The following is a 19838-nucleotide window of genomic DNA, read 5'->3' as shown; positions in this document are numbered from 1 at the left end:
GATTTAGATGAGGGAATTGAGTGTACTATCAGCAAGTTTGCTGATGACACTAAGCTGGGAGGAGTGGCTGACACGCCAGAAGGCTGTGCTGCCATCCAGCGAGACCTGGACAGGCTAGAGAGTTGGGCAGGGAATAACTTGATGAAATATAACAAGGGAAAGTGTAGAGTCCTGCATCTGGGCAGGAACAACCCCAGGTTCCAGTATAGGTTGGGGAACAACCTGTTAGAGAGCAGTGTAGGGGAGAGAGACCTGGGGGTCCTAGTGGACGACAGGATGACCATGAGCCAACATTATGCCCTTGTGGCCAAGAAGACCAATGGCATCCTGGGGTGTATTAGAAGGGGGGTGGTTAGTAGGTCGAGAGAGGTCCTCCTTCCCCTCTACTCTGCCCTGGTGAGACCGCATCTGGAATATTGTGTCCAGTTCTGGGCGTCTCAGTTCAAGAAGGACAGGGACCTGCTGGAGAGAGTCCAGCGCAGGGCAACTGAGATGATGAAGGGAGTGGAGCATCTCCCTTATGAGGAAAGACTGAGGGAGCTGGGTCTCTATAGTTTGGAGAAGAGGAAACTGAGGGGTGACCTTATTAGTGTATATAAAGGGGGAGTGTCCCGAGGATGGAGCCAGGCTCTTCTCAGTGGCAAACAATGATAGGACAGGGGGTAATGGGTACCAACTGGAACACAAGAGGTTCCACATAAACTTGAGAAGAAACTTCTTCTCAGCAAGGGTGACGGAACACTGGAACAGGCTGCCCAGGGAGGTTGTGGAGTCTCCTTCTCTGGAGACATTCAAAACCCGCCTGGACACATTCCTGTGTAACCTTATCTAGGTGTTTCTGCACCGGCAGGGGGATTGGACTAGATGATCTTTTGAGGTCCCTTCCAATCTCTAACATACTGTGATACTGTGATAGCTGCCAGGATAATTTTTTGGAGAAGTTTTTTGGGGGAGGTACGGTTTACGAATGGAGTCATATAGATGTTCTCATAATAGGGAACACATGAAGTTAATCAAGGGTTGTTTAAGCAGGTGAAGCAGAGAGTTAGGAGTGGGGTGGGTGGTCTGTGATCTGAGAGAGGTAGAGTTGTAAAAATGTTTGGGGATCATAAAATGAATGATCACAAAGTGAATGATCGCAGAATGAGAATGGCCCCTACCTTTCTGTTGTTACCTTAACTGTCTTTTGCCTTGAGGTACAGGTGGAACTTTAAAATGGGAGCTCCTAAGCCTAACAGGACAACAAATCCTGAATTTATACAGGATAAAGTTTAATGATTCAGGAATGGACCACATAGCTGTAAGGGCACTTGTGTTTTGGAGCTGCAGTGACTTGGATGTGAGTGTTGTGGGGAAATTACCTGTGCTTGCAATAAAGGTGAAGTTGTCTGCAGATTGCACTGCTGTTCGGAGGTTCAGAGTGATGTTGAAGTCCTGACCTCTCCTCAAGATTGCTTCTGTGCTGCTGTAATCAGAGGTGTGGTGTGCAGCTTTATTTAGTTTGGATTGCCAGTTGACATTTGCTATCTTCAGGGCTAGAAAAATACAAGGCAAGTTAATTAAAACATTGTTCCTTCAAACATGTACATCTTTTCAGCTTGTGTAATGTAATTTTATTATATGAATGGATTTACATGCTCTAGTAAAATAATGACAACTTAGAGGAACAGCTGCCATGTCTTTCATGGAGGCGACTTTCAGAGACAGAAAAAAACATCCATTCAGGGAATTCATCTTTCATTTAAAAAATAAATCAGAAAAGCTATTGTATTTAGATAAGACTTTGTAAAAAGTTTGAAGAGGCTGTTCTGCTGTACCATGTTCCTGCTCTTTTTCTGGGGAAATTCTCTAGTTCCCAGAATGCTTTAAAGATGTACAGAAAGAAGTATTAAAACTCATGAGCAAGTATATGCCTAATCCTGGAAATGCTGTATGACAGCTGATGTAGAAAAAGCTAGTATCTTCATTGTTGGACTTGCACATTATCTTCTTCTATATCTCAGTTATTTACAGTTTTGTTGCTTGAAGCTAGGTGTTTTTTCACGCTCTGTTGGAGAAAGATAACCAGTGGAGGGCAGATGGTAGCATTAGGTCTGGTATATCTTGAGGCAGTGCTATGGATTGCTCGATTGTATCATGATGAAACCCACTTGGAGTATTGAGACCCTACTTGAAGCACTGTGTGCAGTTCTGGTGTCCACAGCATAAGAAGGACATGGAGCTGTTGGAGTGAGTCCAGAGAAGGCCACAGGGATGATCAGGGGCTGGAGCACCTTCCATACGAAGACAGGCTGAGAACACTGGGGCTGTTCAGCCTGGAGAAGAAAAACTGCATGAAGACCTCACAGCAGCTTCCAGTGTCTGAAGGGGGCTACAAGAATGCTGGAGAGGGACCTTCATTAGGTACAACCTGCTCTAGTGGAACATGTCCATGCCTGTGGCAGGGGTTGGAACTGGATGAGCTTTCCAGCATTAACGATTCTATGATAAATTGCCCACTGTTGAAGACGGGACACTTAAGCACAGATTGTTACAAAAGCTTTCAACCTTTTTTGATCCTTGATCAGTTAAAAAAACAATGACAACAACAAAACAACAAACAGGAACAAAGCAGAAAAAATACAGAACCCTCTATGAATTCATATGTTTGAGGAGTGCCTTTCCCCAGTACAGAATCATAGAATCATTGAATAGTTTGGGTGGGAAAGGACCTTAAGATCATCTCATTCCACCCCCTCTGCCATGGGCAAGGCTGCCTCACAACAGACCATGTTGCCCAAGTCTCTGTCCAACCTGGCCTTCAACACTGCCAGGGATGGAGCATTTATCAGTTCTTTGGGCAACCTGTGCCAGCGCCTCACCACCCTCACAGTAAAGAATTTCCTTATATCTAATCTGAACTTCCCCTGTTTAAGTTTAAACCCATCACCCCTTGCCCTATTGCTAAAGTCCTTGATGAAGAGTCCCAATATGATATTCCAAAGGAATTTCACTTGACAAAAACTTCCTACCATGACTAGAGCATGTTAACCCTTTGCAGACCAATGGGCTTGGTTTAGCACCACCTTTAATCACTTAATGAAGTTCGTATCTGAGGAAATCCATATGGTTCTACTACAGAAATAGAGAGGGTGGGATTTGAGATTATATCAATTTTTCAGCTTCTAGATAGACTCCATGTATGTCTGTTATATGATGCATCTTTCTAACTAGAAATCTTTCCAGTCAGCATAAGAATCAGAGCAGGTGCAATGTCATACATAGATAGCACAGGTTAATTGTAGACATGCTGCAGGGAGGTGAACTGGGAGTCCAGAGGCCATCAAGTGACTTGTTTGAGGCCAGACATCAATTTGATGTCACAGAGGAATTACAGCCTGGAACTTCTGTGTAGCAGTTTGCCCAAATCACGAGTCAAAAATATTGTGTATGTGGCTGCAAAAGCACTGTATAGACCAGTTAATGGATATGGTAGAAAAATACTTTCTTACTCTATTTTTCTGTGTTACAGAAAAAAAAAAGGCATTACTGAAAAAAAAAAAAAAAAGAAAATTGGCAGTTCTAGTAGAATAACCCATAAATGCAATTAACCTAAAAAGAACTAAACAGCTGAGAAAACAGCCAGATGTAATTTACCTTGTTTCCTCAGCAAATGTCATTCATTTGTATTGGAAGAGTGATATCTGGAACAATCAGCCTGTTTTTAACTTACCTGCCATAATGTTTTTTTCTTCTTCTCTACACTTGCGCGTACTTCAGGTTATGGATACAAAAGTGTGCAAGAACACTCTGAATCCTCTTCCACCAGCATGAGTAACAAAAGGTTTAGGACTCAACTGTACAACTTAGATTTTATACAACTTGGGTGTGCCCTGTGGTTGCAGTGTGGTTACTGTTTTTGTAGTAATGTCCTACGTGAGCATCTACTTATGATGGCTTTAATTGCACAGTCTTGATTCTAATTACGCTTATTTAAAACTGGTGAATGGCTGAGGCAAGATGATAAACAGTATCCTGATGTCTTAATTACTAAGAGAGGAAAACATCCCAAATTGGACCTAATGAGGAAATACAGTCTGAAGTAGACAGAATAAGCTTAATTTTGGATGGTTTCATTTGTGTCAGTTTAGGTTTTTGACAGTATGTACAGAGGGCAGGTATAGACAAATATACATATCGTACAGCATGGACGTATGGGACACAGAGTTATCTGATTAGTTTGTAATAGCATAAACCAGTTTTGGGTGTTTTTTTTAAAGGCAAGTCTGTCTGAAGACCTTTCACATAACTGCATAGAATTCATTCTTTCCTGGAAGCACACAGAGAGGTGTGACGTTCTGATGATCTGTTGCTGACATGATTATCTGTAATACGCCTTTCTTAGTAAGAAGCAATGCATCCCACTGAGATGACATTGTTATTACTATGCAGTCACCTGTGTACCCGGATTTCATGGCAGCCTCTGCTCTTAAAGATTTTTCTTTATAGCTTGGTGCTCATAACACAGGTATGCTGTTTCTCTGTAGCTATTTGGCATGGCATCTTGAGCTGAGCCCTGAAGGAGGCTATGGAGCTCTTGTGCTGTGTGAGCCCTGCCCACTCTCATTTCAGACACACTCTTCTCCACTCTTGAAGCTTGCTCATGCTCTTTCCTCCCTCATCCTGTTTCACGATTTAGCTACAAACATGCCCTGCCAGTTGGTCCTGGGAGGAGGTTGTGTACTGTTCCCAACTTTTGATGGACTGTATTGAGGAGGAAGGGGTGATCACTTACTTTTCTCACCCCTACGCTTCTACATTGTGTTTTTTTCTGTCTGTTGCTGTTTTCTGTTTTGTTCAGAAATTCGTATCATGATTGATGGCACCCTGGGCAAATTAACTACCTGCAGCTTAAATTTATTTTAAAAGAAGAATCAAAAGTTTTATTATGGTTTCTTGTGCATTATCTTCATTAAGAATTTGTGATCATGCCTGGATATGTCCAACTGAAATATTATCAGCTGTCTGACAAAAGTTGTCCATATCGAACATCTGACATCTCTGTGGTTCAGAATTTTGGCCATATTAATTCTGCTTTAAACATTTTATACATCTGACATCAAATCTAAGTCTTCAGGCTTGGGAGACCTGTTTGTACATCATTACTGCTTCACACTCTACTTAAGCAATGTGGCCAGGTGGTTACTGTGTCCTGTCAGTCATTACCCTTCCTAGGAGTCCCTCAAGAAGCTATATTGCCTGCAGTAATAGAGAATCCTTAAGGCTACTTGAAAGTGAGTTTCAAGTGAAACCTGGTACCCAGCAATGTAGGATCAGGAACCTGCAAAAGAGGCATCTGTATGCAAACACCGTGCCAGAGGTATGGAGGAGGGGCTGCCTGGGAATGAGTTACATTGGGAAGGTTTGAAGACAAATGTGTTCCTTGTCTTCAGTAACCTTACGCTGATGGGCAGAAAGTGTTAGTTACCTTCTGTTGCTGAACTTTCAGATTAATGCAAAGGTCTCCCCTTGTGTTTAATGGTGCTTGGGACTCTGCCACATTACACAGGAATTAAGTTACCTACTTGAATGAGTATATGTGTGGTCCACTCTGGAACAGTCCTGTGCCCACAGGTTAGAGAAATATTGTTGTCATGGACCCCAAACATTACTTTTCCCAGTCTTTGTAGGCTTTTTTTCTCCCCATTCAGAGAGTTCATACGTGTCACAAATACAGAAATTAGATTTTCTACTTCTTTAGGTAAGAAGCTTGAGAAATGAAGGGAAAAGCATCATCCTCAATCTTGTGATTTCTCATAATATTTCCATGGAATATACAATTCATTACAAAAGAATACGGTTCTAGGAATAGATTTATTTATTGCTGACAATTAGAATGTGCTTGAAAACAGACTGTATTAATAATCTGATGGAAAAGTCAAAACAAGGAGCCTAACACAATGACATTTGATAAAACAGTGGGACTATTTCTACAGAAAGGGACTTCAATTTTCTAGACAAGAGGACAAAAAAACAAACCAACAAACCCCAAACAATTACAGACTACAGAATTAATCACTGTGAAAGCAGGAGACTTGATTCTATTGCAGTGTAAGAGGTCACCAACTTTTGTGGTAAGTTCCTTGCTGTCATTACTGTCCCTGTATAGAGGAAGATGTCTTGCCAGGTTAATGCTGAAACAGGAGATTGATTCCACTGCATTATGCAGATGCTACTGCAATGGTTACAAATCCCTTGACATGTGAAAATTTGTCACAAGAGAAGTCTACTTGCAGCTGTAAGGGCCCAGTCCTGCGAGGTGTGAATTCAAAATAAATTTTTGATCTCTCTCTTGGTGCCAGTGGTGCCAGACTGGAGAAAAAAAAGAAAGAAAAATCCATTAATTCAGGCTTGCATTGTCTTTACCTTGAGATTCCCAAGAAGCAGAAGTGCATGATAACGGGGGCAGCAACAGTTACTTGACTCCCAGCCTTGGGTTTTGAGAATTACTCAGGGTTTGAGGCTCTGTGCAGACCAGGAAATGAGAAAAGAAAGTACTGTCTTCATTTACTCTTGAATAGCCTGGTGGAAATGAGCAGCACTATGTCATGCCTTGTTAGGGCTGGGTATGAGTTTCGATAGTCAACACAAACTGAGAACAGGAAAACTCTCATGTCAAAGGTCAGCACTGTTCAATGCCTGCTTGGTTCATATCCATTTTGGCAATAATGTACTTTTTCTAATGACTGGATTCTTCATTTTGCTCCTCTTGGCCTAAATTGGTTGTCTTTCACTGGAATAATGTTTTCTGTATATTTTTATGGAATATGTCCAAATATTTACAGAATCACAGCAAGTCAGGCTGTTTTATAATAAATCCCTAGGAAATATGACCTGCTCAGCACTGAGTTAATCCATAAAGCAGGAGAGTCCAGAAGAAAAGAAAAAATTAGTAGAATATTTTGCTCTTAGGTTTTTTCTCCTACTTTAAAGGAGAACAGAGCTACTTCTTTTTTGGGCTGAAACAAGGGGAGCTATGGCAGGGTCTTACTTGTTTGCTTTAACTCAGACTTATTTTTGTAGTGCTACAGTACTGCATATAAAAATAGAAACACAAAGCCAAGTTGTAGAGAAAAATATCAGAGAAACAAAAGAATTTGACATATAGAATCATAGAATCAACTAGTTTGGAAAAGACTTTGACATGTCCATTTTCTTGTCCATGAAAGAAGAATGTTAGCAGGTTTTAGTTGTTAAAGTTCCTACTTAGAAAAGTTAAAACATGATTGAGGAATCATTGTATCTCAATATATATTTGGTAGTAGAAAGTATGAAAAAGACAATTCAACTATGATTTTTTTTCTGACTGAGGAAACTAGGCATGCTGTTGGTCATGTTCAGAGCACTGCGTGAATGTTACAGCTTTCACTTACTGTATCTTGACCTGTTGATTCATCAAAGTCACTAGCAGTACACAGCGGTTCACAGGTTCAGGAAGGGGATTGGCGTATGAGATCTCTAGAGAAACAGCTTTGTTCACTACAACCCGCCGAGGAATCTAAACGGCAAAGACACATTTCTGATCATTCACTGTTTCATGCTTTTCTGGAGTCAGGCTTCAATCGAACTGCAAGCAGAGCGTCTCTCATATTTGAGGCTGAATGAGATATTGGTAGGAGCTGTGAAATTTAACTAACAACTGGTAACCCTTTCTCAGTACTTGAAGCTGGACTTGGGTTAGCTAAACAGTGCTGTAAAGGTGTATGCAATATTTTGTGCACTATTTCAGTAAATAGTCTTGACTATGTGGACACATCTCATTAAACCTATCTGCTGTTTGGGTTGCTAAGTGGCTTTTTTTCTTTTTTTACTTTTTTTTTAATTTATTTTGGCACATCATTGATTAGGGTTAAAGCATTAAAACAATATAAACTGTCTCTAACATAGATTAGAATTAAGGGTTTAAGTATATTTTGTGAGCAGGCAAAGTTGTTCAAAGGCAACACAAGCACTTGCCAATAACTAGAATACAGATGAAATGAAAACAAATTTTGTGAACATGTGACTGGGAAAGAAAGAAGGTAACAGAGCTGTTCAGAAGAATAGGGGGCAGATTCAGGCGAAGAAATTGCTCACTTGCATGCTTACTTTCTCAATTCAAGCAGGCAGAATTTTAGAGCAACATCTGAAATTGCAGCCTAAAATAATGCATTTATCCCCACATTCTCATCTTAACATCCGAGCTCCAGAAACACTCTAGTTCCTTCTGTCTGTTCAGGGCATCAGAAAGAGAATTGTTTACCTTAATGATAATGTTTGTGTCCTCTAAAATGATTGTCTTCTCCACCAGCAACTTTACCCCATGCATGTGGATGACTTCACACAAAGCAGTAACTTGGATCCTTTTGTCGGTAGTCAGGTATTTTCCATAATAAGAATAAGGGATCTTTAATCGGATATGTTTCCCTGGAATTTGGACATATATTTAGGAATCGTTACATTCTCAAAGAATGCTAAAGAAAAGATTGTTACTGGGAGGGTGGTGGTGGTGTTGAAATTACTGAAGAGAACAGAATATAAGAGAGCTGAGTCTGTATTTCTTCCATGTGAGACTGGTTGTGTATTTCCCTGTCCTAGTGATCCTTTTCTTAATCCATTTGACCCCTACAGTTTTGAATGGAGGATTTTATCCTGAAACAGGGGGGATCTGCTCATGTGCATTTCACTGGATTCCTATCTCTTCGTATTTCTTGAAATTAGAGTTATAATCATTTTTATCTATTCCATCCTTATATCCTATTTGTTATATGTATATAATATATATGTTAGCTATAATGTAAATGTAGCCTTCTATATAACATTTCATGAGACCTTCAATTCCTGGTTGAACTAGTCAAAGTTTTCTGAGTAAAAAATATCTTACAAAATGTGCTCATAAAAATACTGTTAAGAGATGGAACAAGCAGATGTACTACAAGATTGATAAAGATACGATATTGATGTTTTTTCCTTCTAATTAACTTCATGTAGCTAAGAGAGCTCTATTGGCTCCTTAGGGACATTAAAAGTTACCTTGTTTAGAACCAAGATCCACAGAAGTGGTTGCCTTCAGGATCTCTGCCACTGCTCTCCTTGTGTACAGGATGGCTGACGCATTCATGTCCACCTTCACAGTCTTGGGGTCAAAAGATAGGTTACTGAGAATTAAGATCAGGGTAATGTCTTTGCCAAATACTGGAGGTTCAGCCAGCTTGAATTTCCCAGAGATCCCAGGGTTTCTAATATTCTCTGAGGGCCTTTCATCTGGAGATTCTCTGTGTCCTTCTGTGATGTTTGGCCCAAATATCTTGGCCAAGGCCTTTTTATAAATTCGTCTTTCCTCAGGAGAACCTGGTCAAAGGAAAGAACCAAGTAAAATTCATACTTCTGTTGCTTTGCTCGTTGTCTGTATAAAGGCTTTCAGAATGATACATGGTGTCAGCTCTGCATCACACAGGAATATTGCAATACCTGAAAGTTCCCCGTACTTTTATTAGGCCTCTGATCAGGTTTTTCACAAGAGAATAATAAACATACTGTAATAAGGTGAATAAGTCACTAAAATAAAATAAATGCATTTGTATTTATTTAGGATGCAGGATTCCTTTTTCTTTGGTCAGAACATACACTAATGTGGTGTTACTTTGCTAATCTGATGATAATCCGTCTCTGTATTAAATATGGTTGCACTAAAAACTTGAGGAGTGAAGTATTGAAATATGGCCACTGATTCTGGATGGCAAATATTAAAAAATGTTAAATATATCTTCCTCCTTTTTTTTCCATTTTTTAAGACTTTGAGCCACAAACATTAAGCAGACTAATATATGAATTCTGTAACCCTGAATTTAAAAAAGATGGAAAGACATAGGTACAAGATTTTGAGGGAAGATAAAAATATTCCTGCAAACCTATGCCTATGCAGTTCTTAAACTTTGTTGCATTTTTTTCTGAAGTATGGATGAGTGGCACTTCGTCCTTTGCCATTTCCTAGTATTTTGTTTCCAGAATCCAATAATGTGGAGGCCAAGTCCAGCAGGAGTGCAAATATATAACTGATTGGCAAGGTGATGACTGGATGTCAGAGCAGGATCACAAGAGAGCCTAATTTGGTGAATTTATACAGGCAGAGATGGAGATTGGTCACTTCTCTTGGGAGTGGGATGTAATGGGGTCTTCAGAAGGAAAAATGAGGATTTGGAGTAGACACATCAACAGTTATTTGCAGAGAAAGACTGAGCATGAGATCTACTGGGAGGTGGATGTCTAGAACTGGAGTTTAAGGTTTTGGATTGGTGGCTTGGTTGTTGATCTGCTTCATCTGCTAAATATGGCAGTAAACTAGTATTTATTATTCTATAACTTCCCATACTGCACACCTGCGGTTCATGATACACGATGGACTCAGCTTTAAGACTTTTTGGTATGACAGCCTGAGGGTTTGTCTGCCTTGGGTAGTAAAATATATCTTATAGCCCTATTTTGTGTTTATATTACATTTTATACTTCTCCATAAGGGACTAAATTATATTTTGTATTGTGTCTTAATAAGGACACTACTAAATACACAAACCCAGAAATATAATACCCACTGTATTAAGAAAGTCTCTGAAAACAAGGGCAGAAATATTTTCTGAAGGAAAAGGAGAAATAATCAAACAAAACTGTTTACCCATCTTAGCCTAGCACCAATAATTCAGTAGGAGATACTTGTGATAACTCTTTTACCTTCTGGATATTTGTAACTATAGGTGACATCCACACGGGAGTTGCTGCCCACAGCTTTGGTGCTGATAAACCTGCCAATTATTTCGGTATCACAATAAACTCTTTTCTTAGTTCCATCATTGTATACAATCCATCTGTTGCAATCAGCATTCACCTCCGTATAAACAAATAATGTGTCATAATCCAAGTCTACATCACCTTCTTTGATGGCTCTCACAGATGCAGGACCACACTGAAATAATCCTAAAACGTGGAAAAAAATAAATTCAAATTTTATTAGTTGTGCTCAGTTTGAAGACAAAATGTTAAGTCATGATGAGAACTTCTCCTGCTACCTTTACTTTGTTCTTGTGGAGTCGCATCCAAAACCTGCCACCCATTGTATGATGTTCCTAGGTCTGGGCGAATGAACCAGCTTTCATTCCAGACATGATAATCCCTGGAGACAAAGAACAGCATCTAGAAAGCACAGTACTATAGAGTCCTACAAATTTCCAGTTTGAAAGGAGTAAGGATTTTTTTTTTGTTTTTTTAATTCTCTAAGGTCTGACAGAAGCTGTCTTGTTACAGCGACTCACTGCCTCCTTCAAAGAATAGGTTTACTGGCTGCTTTTGAGGTGTAGACCTCAGGACAGGGAAGGAGAGAATATAGATGTTGGCAGCTTGCTTTGGGAGCAGTATGAACTATAAGTGAAAGATTTAAGTTGTGGATATATGGAGCTGTATGAAGACAGGCTGAGAAAGAAGTGGCTGTTCAGCTTGGAGAAGAGAAGGATGCATGGAGACCTCAGAGCAATCTTCCAGTATCTGAAGGGCCTATAAGGATGCTGGTGAGGGACTCTTCTTTAGGGACTGTAGTGATACAGCAAGGAGTAATGAGTTAAAACTTAAACAGGGGAAGTTTAGACTGGATATAAGGAGGAGATTCTTTCCTGTGAGGGTGGTGAGGCACTGGAATGGGTTGCCCAGGGAGCTTGTGAATGCTCCATCCCTGGCAGTGTTCAAGGCCAGGTTGGACAGAGCCTTGGGTGAGATGGTTTAGTGGGAGGTGTCCCTGCCTATGGCAGGGGGGTTGGAACTAGATGATCTTGAGGTCCTTTCTAACCCTAACCATCCTATGATCCTATGAAAGGTGCACAGCTGCATTATTATGACCAGACTGGTTAGGTGCCAGTAATTAAAAGAGCCTTGGCAATAGATATATTGTCAATCAAAACATATTTTTAAAGAAAATTGCAATTTTTGGAGATCAGAGATTGCAAAAAATTGGGCTAGTTGTTGGAACTGTTATCTCAAAACCATGAAAAATGTTTTCTTTCCAAATGGGTGTATTAATTTTGGAAAAAATTTTGTTCAGGCACCTCTCAGTTGCTTTTGTACTGCTGCTGTTCATATTTGTAAGTCTCTTAAATCCTCTCTCTAATTACTGGTGAGATAAAAAAAAAACAAACATATTTACCATGTGGAGTCCTTGCCGATATTAAGACTCTTTCCAGAGCTGTCATAGTACTTATCAATACTCAGGTTTCTGTCCACATCATGGGCAGAGTTAAAATTTGAAACCAAACGAGTAGGAATCCCCAGGCACCTTAGAACTGAAATATATTAAAAAATAATACAAAAAATAAAACTACAAAAAACCCCCAAACAACTCCCAAGCAACACAAACAACACACACACAGAGCTTTAGTTTAATGATTGCATGTATCTGAGAAACAAGTTTAAGTGTCTAAATATTTTGTGATTCTTCAGCATTTGCAGTCTTCAGAGCACTGTTGCACTTGTAGAATTAATTGCTTTGTAGTTTTGATAAAACCAGAGGTCACAAATGCCTCCATTTCACGACAGTCCTCTTTCTTAAAGCTTACCTGTACACATGACGCCTGCAAAAACCCAGCACTGGCCATACTGAACAGGCTTGTAGTTGTCCTGACGCCATTTCTGGAGGATTACCACACTACCATCCCATCTGGATGGATTCTCATCTGAATGGAAACTTCCTTGCCACTTTCCCAGGAGAACTCCATTATCATTATCATTTCCATTGATCTAAAAATAGGTGAATGGACAAAATGCACAAAATCAATTGTGTGTAATGCACCGTATGTAGTTAATTATATTGTTTAAGGTGCAGGTGGCTGGGTTTCAGTGGTATAACTAATGCTTTCTGCTAAAACGTGTGTAATTCAGATTAAGTTGTCCATTTCTTACCATAGAACTGATTACTCGGCCTACATATTTAGGGTCTCCTCTTCGGGATACATCAATGGCTGGGTCCTGACGATAGTACAGGCTCAGATCAAGCATGGTGAGACAGATGTTCAGAAGGTGATCTTGAAACTGTGATCATATAAGATAATTTTTTAAAGAAAATATTTCACAAAGAGAATTAGAGGAAATTATACTGCAGTTCTTGGCCAGAGAAGTGGTAAATACTCCATCCCTGGCAGTGTTCAAGGCCAGGTTGGACAGAGCCTTGGGCGACATGGTCGAGTGTTAGGTGTCCCTGCCAATGGCAGGGGGGTCAGAACTAGATGATCTTAAGGTCCTTTCCAACCCAAATCATTCTATGATTCTTCCTTTCTAAGATATTCCAGCCCAAAAGTGAAAGAGACAGTGAAGCAGAAAGACAGCGTGCAGTTCGCAGTGTGATACTGGCTAAAGACATAGCTAACTATTTAAAGCAAAAATCTGGCAGGATGCCTTCTGCCGTCAGAAGAAATCACTAAAGTAAAACTAAAACTGCCCAGCTTATTCTCATTGCAGTTATTAGATTATCTTGAGTTATATCCCTGGAAACATTCAAGGTCAAGATGGATGGGGCTTTGAGCAGTGTGATCTGGTTGAAGATGTCCCTGCCTATTGCAGAGAGGTCAGACTATATTAAAAGTCCTTTCCAACCCAAACCATTCTATGATTCTATGTCAGTGTTCTAGCCCATTGTTACAGCATTACAGAAACGGTGAGTGTGTTGGAGGCACACAGGTATATTGTCATTTGTGGTGCTTTGGTCCCAGATGAGGTCCATGCTTATACCATGAGCTTTAAGCACATGTAGAAGTCAGTCCTAGCTTCAGTGCTGTGTTAAGTCACCACTCACATGAAAGTCCTGTCAGGCACACAGTGAGCAAACCACAGACAAAGCTGGCCAGGTTTGTTCAGTCTCCATATAAATAGGCATGCCAATTAGAGAGGCAAGTAATGATAAAAGAAAATGCTATTGGAGATGGAATAAGAGCCTAAATGAATTCCTTATGGCTCACCTGCCCGTAGTACCATCCTCTTGCTTCTATGTACTTTGCATTACCCACAAAGATTATTCCATTTTCATTTAGGACATATTCTTGTCTCTCATTTTCATTATCCATGTAGACATCATCACCTGAAACCCAAGTTGGACATGCTTTTACACTTAAAGCTGAGAATACTAGCAGCCTTTCAAAAACATTTGAATCCTGATTTAGCAAGGGGGAAAACTATTTGGAAAATGCATTGTTATAGCTCCCTGACCATGTACAGCTCAGTGAAAAGGCCTGCTATTGTATGTGGCTGGGGGGAAGAGGGATTCCATGTTGAACTAATGTAACTTTTTCCCTAATTCTATTATAGTCTTTGTTACCTAAATATCCCCTATCTGTATGTTATATTTTTGTGAGGAAGATGGAGAAAAGTCCAGGCTAGTTCACTGGATATATCTGCCTTCTCAGGGTAGTTAAAATATACATTTGAAAAGAATCACACAGATGACACTCACTTTGATTTTTATTGTTACTCGTTGATTCCCTAATCTATGGCACAACATGTAGCTGCTATGAAAGAAGATATTTAGGTTTTGATCACTCTTTAGATAGCAGTGCCTACTTAGCTCAGTGTTTAATTTCATAATGTTAAAAATTATTTTCTAAAAGCTTCAGGATTTCAGGAAATGCATACTAAAACCAGCTTTTCATGAGTCAGTTTTTTTACCCTCCCTTCCTGCAAATACATAGATTGTATAATTTATTTTTAAAATGTCACATTATATAAAGTCTATTTTTGTGGTGGCTGTCCACACTTTTGGTTTTTTTTTTAATAATGTCATCATTATTGATTCCCAAGCTTTTGAGCCAGCACAGGCCTGGAGAACTGTGTGCAGTTGCAGGTGCTGCACATCAATGTGTGAATTAGTTGGAAAGAGAAGAACACTGATAATGCTCAGCAATCCTGAAAATACTACTTATGAAGATATTAACTCAATTATTAAGGTAGAAAACAAATGGGGGTGAGGAATGGGGCACGGTAATCAATTCCAGAAATTCTGGTGAAGAGGATGGGGCAGAAAGGGGAGAGAATCTGTTCTTCTTGTCTGTCATATGTAGGATGACAAGTTTTATGCTGACATCAAAGCAAAAAATTTTGGTTGGTTAGTAGGAAAAAATTCTAATGGAAAGGCTAGTGTTTAATTGGAATGAATTGCCAGGGGAGGTACTGCAGCTTCCCTAATGGCTGACCGTTAAGAAGGAATTAAAGATCTCTCAGGAATGACCTAAGTGCTAAATAGAGCATGGTGTGGGACTGGATAACTTCCTAAGATCCTTCTATCCCCATGAGTTTATGATTCTGAGCAATCTAAATGTCCTTCAATAATCAGTTGAAGAATATTTTTTTGTCTGAAGTTCTTATGCTCTTGATTATATTGTTCTAGATCCAATACTTTGAACAAGCTTTTCAGGAGCTGTCAAATATTTCAGTCCTTGCCTGCAGCGTGGTTTCCATCTGAAGTTACATGGAAGTTGCACCACAAGTGATCTTTCAAGGGGTTCTGGGAAGGTTTTCCCCAAAAGACTGTCTATGCAGAGACAGTCTGAGTTTCCGGAACATAGTTCTATAATTATTTCTATCTTTAAGACAGGCTGAGCTAAGTAGCAGCTTTTTTTTTTGTCTTGGCTCTTGACACATTTGTTAGGGGCCCTTGACGAGCATAGAGTCACAGAAGAAAACAGTGGATGATTGTGGTTACATTTCTTTTATAAGCTGTTCAGTCACTTGGTTGTCTAAGAGCTCCTGTAACTCATGGTATATTTTAAGGCTAATCTAGGTTTCTAGACTTGCATGTTTGCAAAAATTTCTGTTTAGGAATTTGCATTTCCTCTGTATTATGCTGAGGCTGCAGGAAAAAAAAAAAAAAGAAAAAAGAAAAAAAACAGCAGCAAGAGATATCCCTTTTCAACCCATGATGAAAGACCTGGGAAATGTCAATCTTCCTCACATTAGTCCTCTATCAGTTCTTACAGTTAGTTCAGCTATTGTCTTTGCAGTTAACATCTGTATGAACAGTCTTGCTTTGATTTAGGTGCAAGTCAAGGATGTTACTGAGAAGTTCATTAATTTACAAAAGTCTGTCACCCCTCATCTACAGAAAAATGATCTGCTCAAGTCCTGAAGAAAGAGTCTCTGATATCACCCCATATAGCACATCTCTTTATGATAAAAGGGCAGGGAGAGGTGCAGCAATAGCTTTTTAAAGTAGTAAAACTAGATCTCTGAACCGATAGCTGAGATTGCTGCTGCTGGTGACCCAAAGAGAGGCAGCTTGAGGCAGCAAGCTCACTGTGCAGATATGAAAGCAAATAGGTCAGTTACGTTCAAGAGCAAAGGCCCTGGTACCTACCTGGGCACCAAGGGTTGAAGAGTAACACAAACTGCCCCAGAAATCTGGAGAAGATCTTGTTCCCTGAGGTTACATGGAGGATCAGATTGTATCGTCCAATGACAGCATTGGCTGGGCTGGATATTGTAAAGTTCATATAACCAGCCTCACTGGGTCCTTGAACAGCACTCCAGCCATTCGCTCCCACCTCAGAGAGGTTAAATACAGCCTTTGTACGCTGAGATTCCGAGGGGGATGGTCCTGCCAGGAAGAAGGGGTAATTGGTTTCCATTCCATTGTGCAGTTTCAGTATTAATAGCACATTAGCCAGGGAAAAGTATTAAAAATACATCAGGAAAAATTGTATCTCTAAATAGAATGAGTGGGTAAGTACAAGGGGTAAAGATTACAGTTTTGTGAGAATATGGATCAAGCTAAGGGAGTATTACCGATTTCAGTGACAAATGTTAGGCTCTCTCCTTTCTGCTTTGGTCTGTTGAAGTACAGAGTAATAGTGAAGGCTTGTCCTCGCCTCACAGTCAACTCAGTGTTGGCGTATCTGTCAGTACGGTGTGCACTTGCATTTATTGATGGCTGCCAGCTGATATGTGTTGGTGTCAGGTCTACAAAACAAAAGAAGAGATGAAGATTCTTCCAAATCACATTTATTAACGCTAGTATCATAAATGCAGTGAGGATGGAGGGAGAGGGGACAGAATGGGGAAACATGACCACCACCATTTTAAAGGGAATTTAAAAGAAAACAGTAACAACAAAACAAAACAAAAAAGTGGGATAGAAAGGCTGAATTAAGGCCTATGGCACCTGCACTACTATGGCAGGAATCTTTAAACAAGTTCTAAGTCTGTCTCATACCATATAGCATTGCAATGAAATACTACATCAGATCTGAAACAATATTGCTGCATATTAAACTACAATTTATACATAATCCTTGAGGAAGAAGTCAAAGTAACATTTAACTTATGGGAAAAAAAAAGTGCCATAATTAAATTCAAGGAAGAATCGTTTTTTTCTTTGTAGTCTAAGACATACAAAGAAGTAATCTGAGCAAGCATTGATGGACTGAAAAAAAGAATCTTTAACATGACGCACTTGGGAGAAGAATGAACTAGAGTAGGCTGCTGCTTTCCCTGCAAAGCAACATTTTAAAAATTGATTTCAAAATGTTTGTTTCATCATTAAACAAGAGAGAACTCTGCTTGGCAATTGCCTGGTTCAATAGTCATCTTTATTTTTAATTTTAAAAAGCAGATACACTGTTATTACCACTTTTCTTTGGTAGAGTTCTAATGCATCTTTGAATTCATATCTGTTGACTCCATGCTCACAGCTCCATTTGGATGGAGCTAATTTTGTTAATACAAAGCATAACACATCTCTGAAAAACAGTTTAAAAAATAAAGGGTTTAGATGGAGTTCTGCATGGTGTCTTCTGAAGGAATGGGAATTTCTTTTCTCTCCTTCCCCCCCCCCCCCCAATATCCTCTGCTTAGCTCAAAAATTATTCTCTAACAGGTCTTACTATTATAAGAACAATAGAACATTGAAAATTAAGCACAAGAACATATTACAATATGAAATTTCCTTCAGATAAGAGGTTTGAGCAGACACCTACAGGGCATGTATCTTTTGGAAACAGTCCTGAATAAAGTACCTGCTGAAGGGAAGCAGATGACATGCAGAACTCACCTGCCATTCCCTTAGCTTATGAGAATTGCATACAACTTCTACTTTGTTCTTCAAGGATGTCCAAGTCACGTTAATCATAAAAAAACCCAAAAGACCAACAACCAGCAATCTTTTTGTGCTGTCAGCTGAAATTTGAGAGGAGAGGTACAGCAGTTGTTATTAATGCCTGTAGACTTGTCAAATGAATTAACTAGTTCCTATAATATATGTATGCCTAATGCCAATGTTCCTACTCAATGTGGGTGTAATTATGGGAGGAGATACCAAATTATTTACTCAGAGGAAATGCATTCTCATTAATTCCAAGACAAGAAGAACTTCCTACAAAGGATAATAGGTGTGCCATGAATAAGTTATCTTTAAGGATGAGGAAATGGGGAGTGTGGTGGGACATAAAAGCCATACGAAAGAAAAAGGAGCATTTCCTGATTACTTAACTTCCAGATTGCTTAATGTCACTTCTGGTTTTGCTAAGCAGCTGTGAGTTTGTTTTAAAGGGTTTTTTTTTGGTCTCAAATTATCTCAAATTGCCTCCTGCTTTATGTGAAATTATAAACTCTCAACAGAAACAAATGTCTGTTTACCTGTTACGCTGGTCAGCTCCGTACTACTCTTTCAGCAAAAGTTTTATTTCAAAAAGAACCCCCAAACGATTAACTGTGAAAAGTTTTTAATCAGTACAAACTCTAAGCCTGTCTAGCTTCACAACTCTGAACATATTTCTGTACCCTTGCTTAAGATACAGATAATAAAGTATCATTGTTGGGGCAAGGAATATTTAGCTGTTTAAGATCATGCAGCTGCACTGGTCGTGTTTTAGCACTCAGTAAAGACTTAAGTAAGTCTGAATTTCAAGTTTGGAAGAAAAAACAACTAAGTAAAACCCCCACAAACTGGAAGAACAGCAGCCATTCAGCTCCAACAGCTGTTTCTAAGGGTGATTTAAAAAGAAACAAAAAACCAAAAAACTTGTGCCTTTTTGAGAAACACTCTTTGATACCACAAAGAATATGAGAGTACTTACTTATATGACATTCATGCTAGCTCTAGCCTGAAAAACAAAGCGAAAACCAAACTAATACCACGTTTTCACACTTGGTGTCTCCACTTACATTATAATTCAGAGGTTCTTCCTCCTCTTGTAAATTTCTGGGATGTTCAGGCTGTCAAAGCTTGTTCCAGACTCTGCCTCAAATGGATTTGATTGCTGTTCAGAGCTACTTTAGTTGGTCTTTTTCTCTTTTCCTTAATTCATATTCCTTGGAAACCATAAGAGCCACAAGCCTCTGGTGTTACCTGATCTTCACACACAGCCCTAGTGACAAACCGCATCGACCAGTTCTTAAGTTCAGGTGCTCAGTACTTACAGTGATTGCTTCAGATGTTACACATTGCTCCCACTGGAATATGACGATTTCTTTTCTTCTTCCTTGCTACTCACATAAGTAATTAAATCTCCAAACACTTTTTCTGTCTTAGCTGCAACCACCACCTTTACCTCTGTGTGACACACCCACAGCGGTGCTCACCAAGCCACCAGAGCCTCTCTCTTGGACTGGCCTACATCCCAAACTGGCACCTGCCAGTCCACACCTTCACCACAGTAAGGCATCAGCAGCTGCTTTTGTAATCCCTTTGGAATGCAATGGTCATGGTTCCTAAGTGACTAATGACTTAACACTCACAAGTGTTTTTCCTAGCTCAAATCCACCCACCTATCATCCAAAATGGTTCAAAGTATTTTGTTCCT

At 39.6% G+C, this 19838-nt stretch overlaps 2 protein-coding genes across 5 annotated transcripts in view; one reads left to right on the top strand and one right to left on the bottom strand.

Moving 5' to 3' along the window:
• CCNDBP1 (cyclin D1 binding protein 1) overlaps positions 1 to 19838 on the top strand; it is a 74935-nt gene that overhangs the window by 42288 nt on the left and 12809 nt on the right. The window contains exon 11 of one of the 2 annotated variants that reach the window (XM_061361302.1): positions 8650 to 8749. The exons of the other annotated variant lie outside the window; for it this stretch is intronic. Within the exon in view, the coding sequence (XP_061217286.1) occupies positions 8650 to 8674 (25 nt within the window). The 3' untranslated portion in view covers positions 8675 to 8749. Of the gene's footprint in view, positions 1 to 8649; positions 8750 to 19838 lie in introns of those variants that run through there. 2 annotated transcript variants of the gene reach the window in all.
• On the bottom strand, positions 5715 to 19692 carry LOC133216528 (protein-glutamine gamma-glutamyltransferase 6-like). Of its 3 annotated transcripts, XM_061361292.1 has the most exons (14): positions 19201 to 19692; positions 18089 to 18213; positions 16825 to 16998; positions 16397 to 16636; positions 14010 to 14128; positions 12958 to 13086; positions 12615 to 12795; positions 12206 to 12341; positions 11082 to 11185; positions 10747 to 10989; positions 9052 to 9369; positions 8282 to 8445; positions 7413 to 7537; positions 5715 to 6351 (listed from the first exon to the last, which is right to left on the bottom strand). In XM_061361292.1, exons 2-14 carry the CDS (start codon positions 18093 to 18095, stop codon positions 6201 to 6203), a joined length of 2091 nt encoding a protein of 696 aa, XP_061217276.1. In that variant the 5' UTR covers positions 18096 to 18213; positions 19201 to 19692; the 3' UTR covers positions 5715 to 6200. The 3 variants fall into 3 exon arrangements, with proteins under 3 accessions (XP_061217276.1, XP_061217275.1, XP_061217274.1); XM_061361291.1 differs by lacking the exon at positions 19201 to 19692 and having other exon boundaries at positions 18089 to 19016; XM_061361290.1 differs by lacking the exons at positions 18089 to 18213; positions 19201 to 19692 and having other exon boundaries at positions 16825 to 17624.

This window comes from Neopsephotus bourkii, unplaced genomic scaffold (assembly GCF_033783945.1).
Source record: "Neopsephotus bourkii isolate Nb327-2 ecotype Australia unplaced genomic scaffold, CSIRO-AGI_Nbou_v1 NB_1060, whole genome shotgun sequence".
Lineage (NCBI taxonomy): Eukaryota > Metazoa > Chordata > Aves > Psittaciformes > Psittacidae > Neopsephotus > Neopsephotus bourkii.
This window is presented reverse-complemented; position numbering and strand designations above follow the sequence as displayed.

Coding starts and splice junctions, on each gene's coding strand:
- LOC133216528 (XM_061361290.1), bottom strand. CDS start 17,116: ATGGTGGTGGTCATGTTTCCCCATTCTGTCCCCTCTCCCTCCATCCTC. Junction 16,637..16,824: donor AACATTTGTCACTGAAATCG/GTAATACTCCCT, acceptor TCTTCCTGGCAG/GACCATCCCCCTCGGAATCT. Junction 10,990..11,081: donor TCCACAAGAACAAAGTAAAG/GTAGCAGGAGAA, acceptor TCCACGTTTTAG/GATTATTTCAGTGTGGTCCT.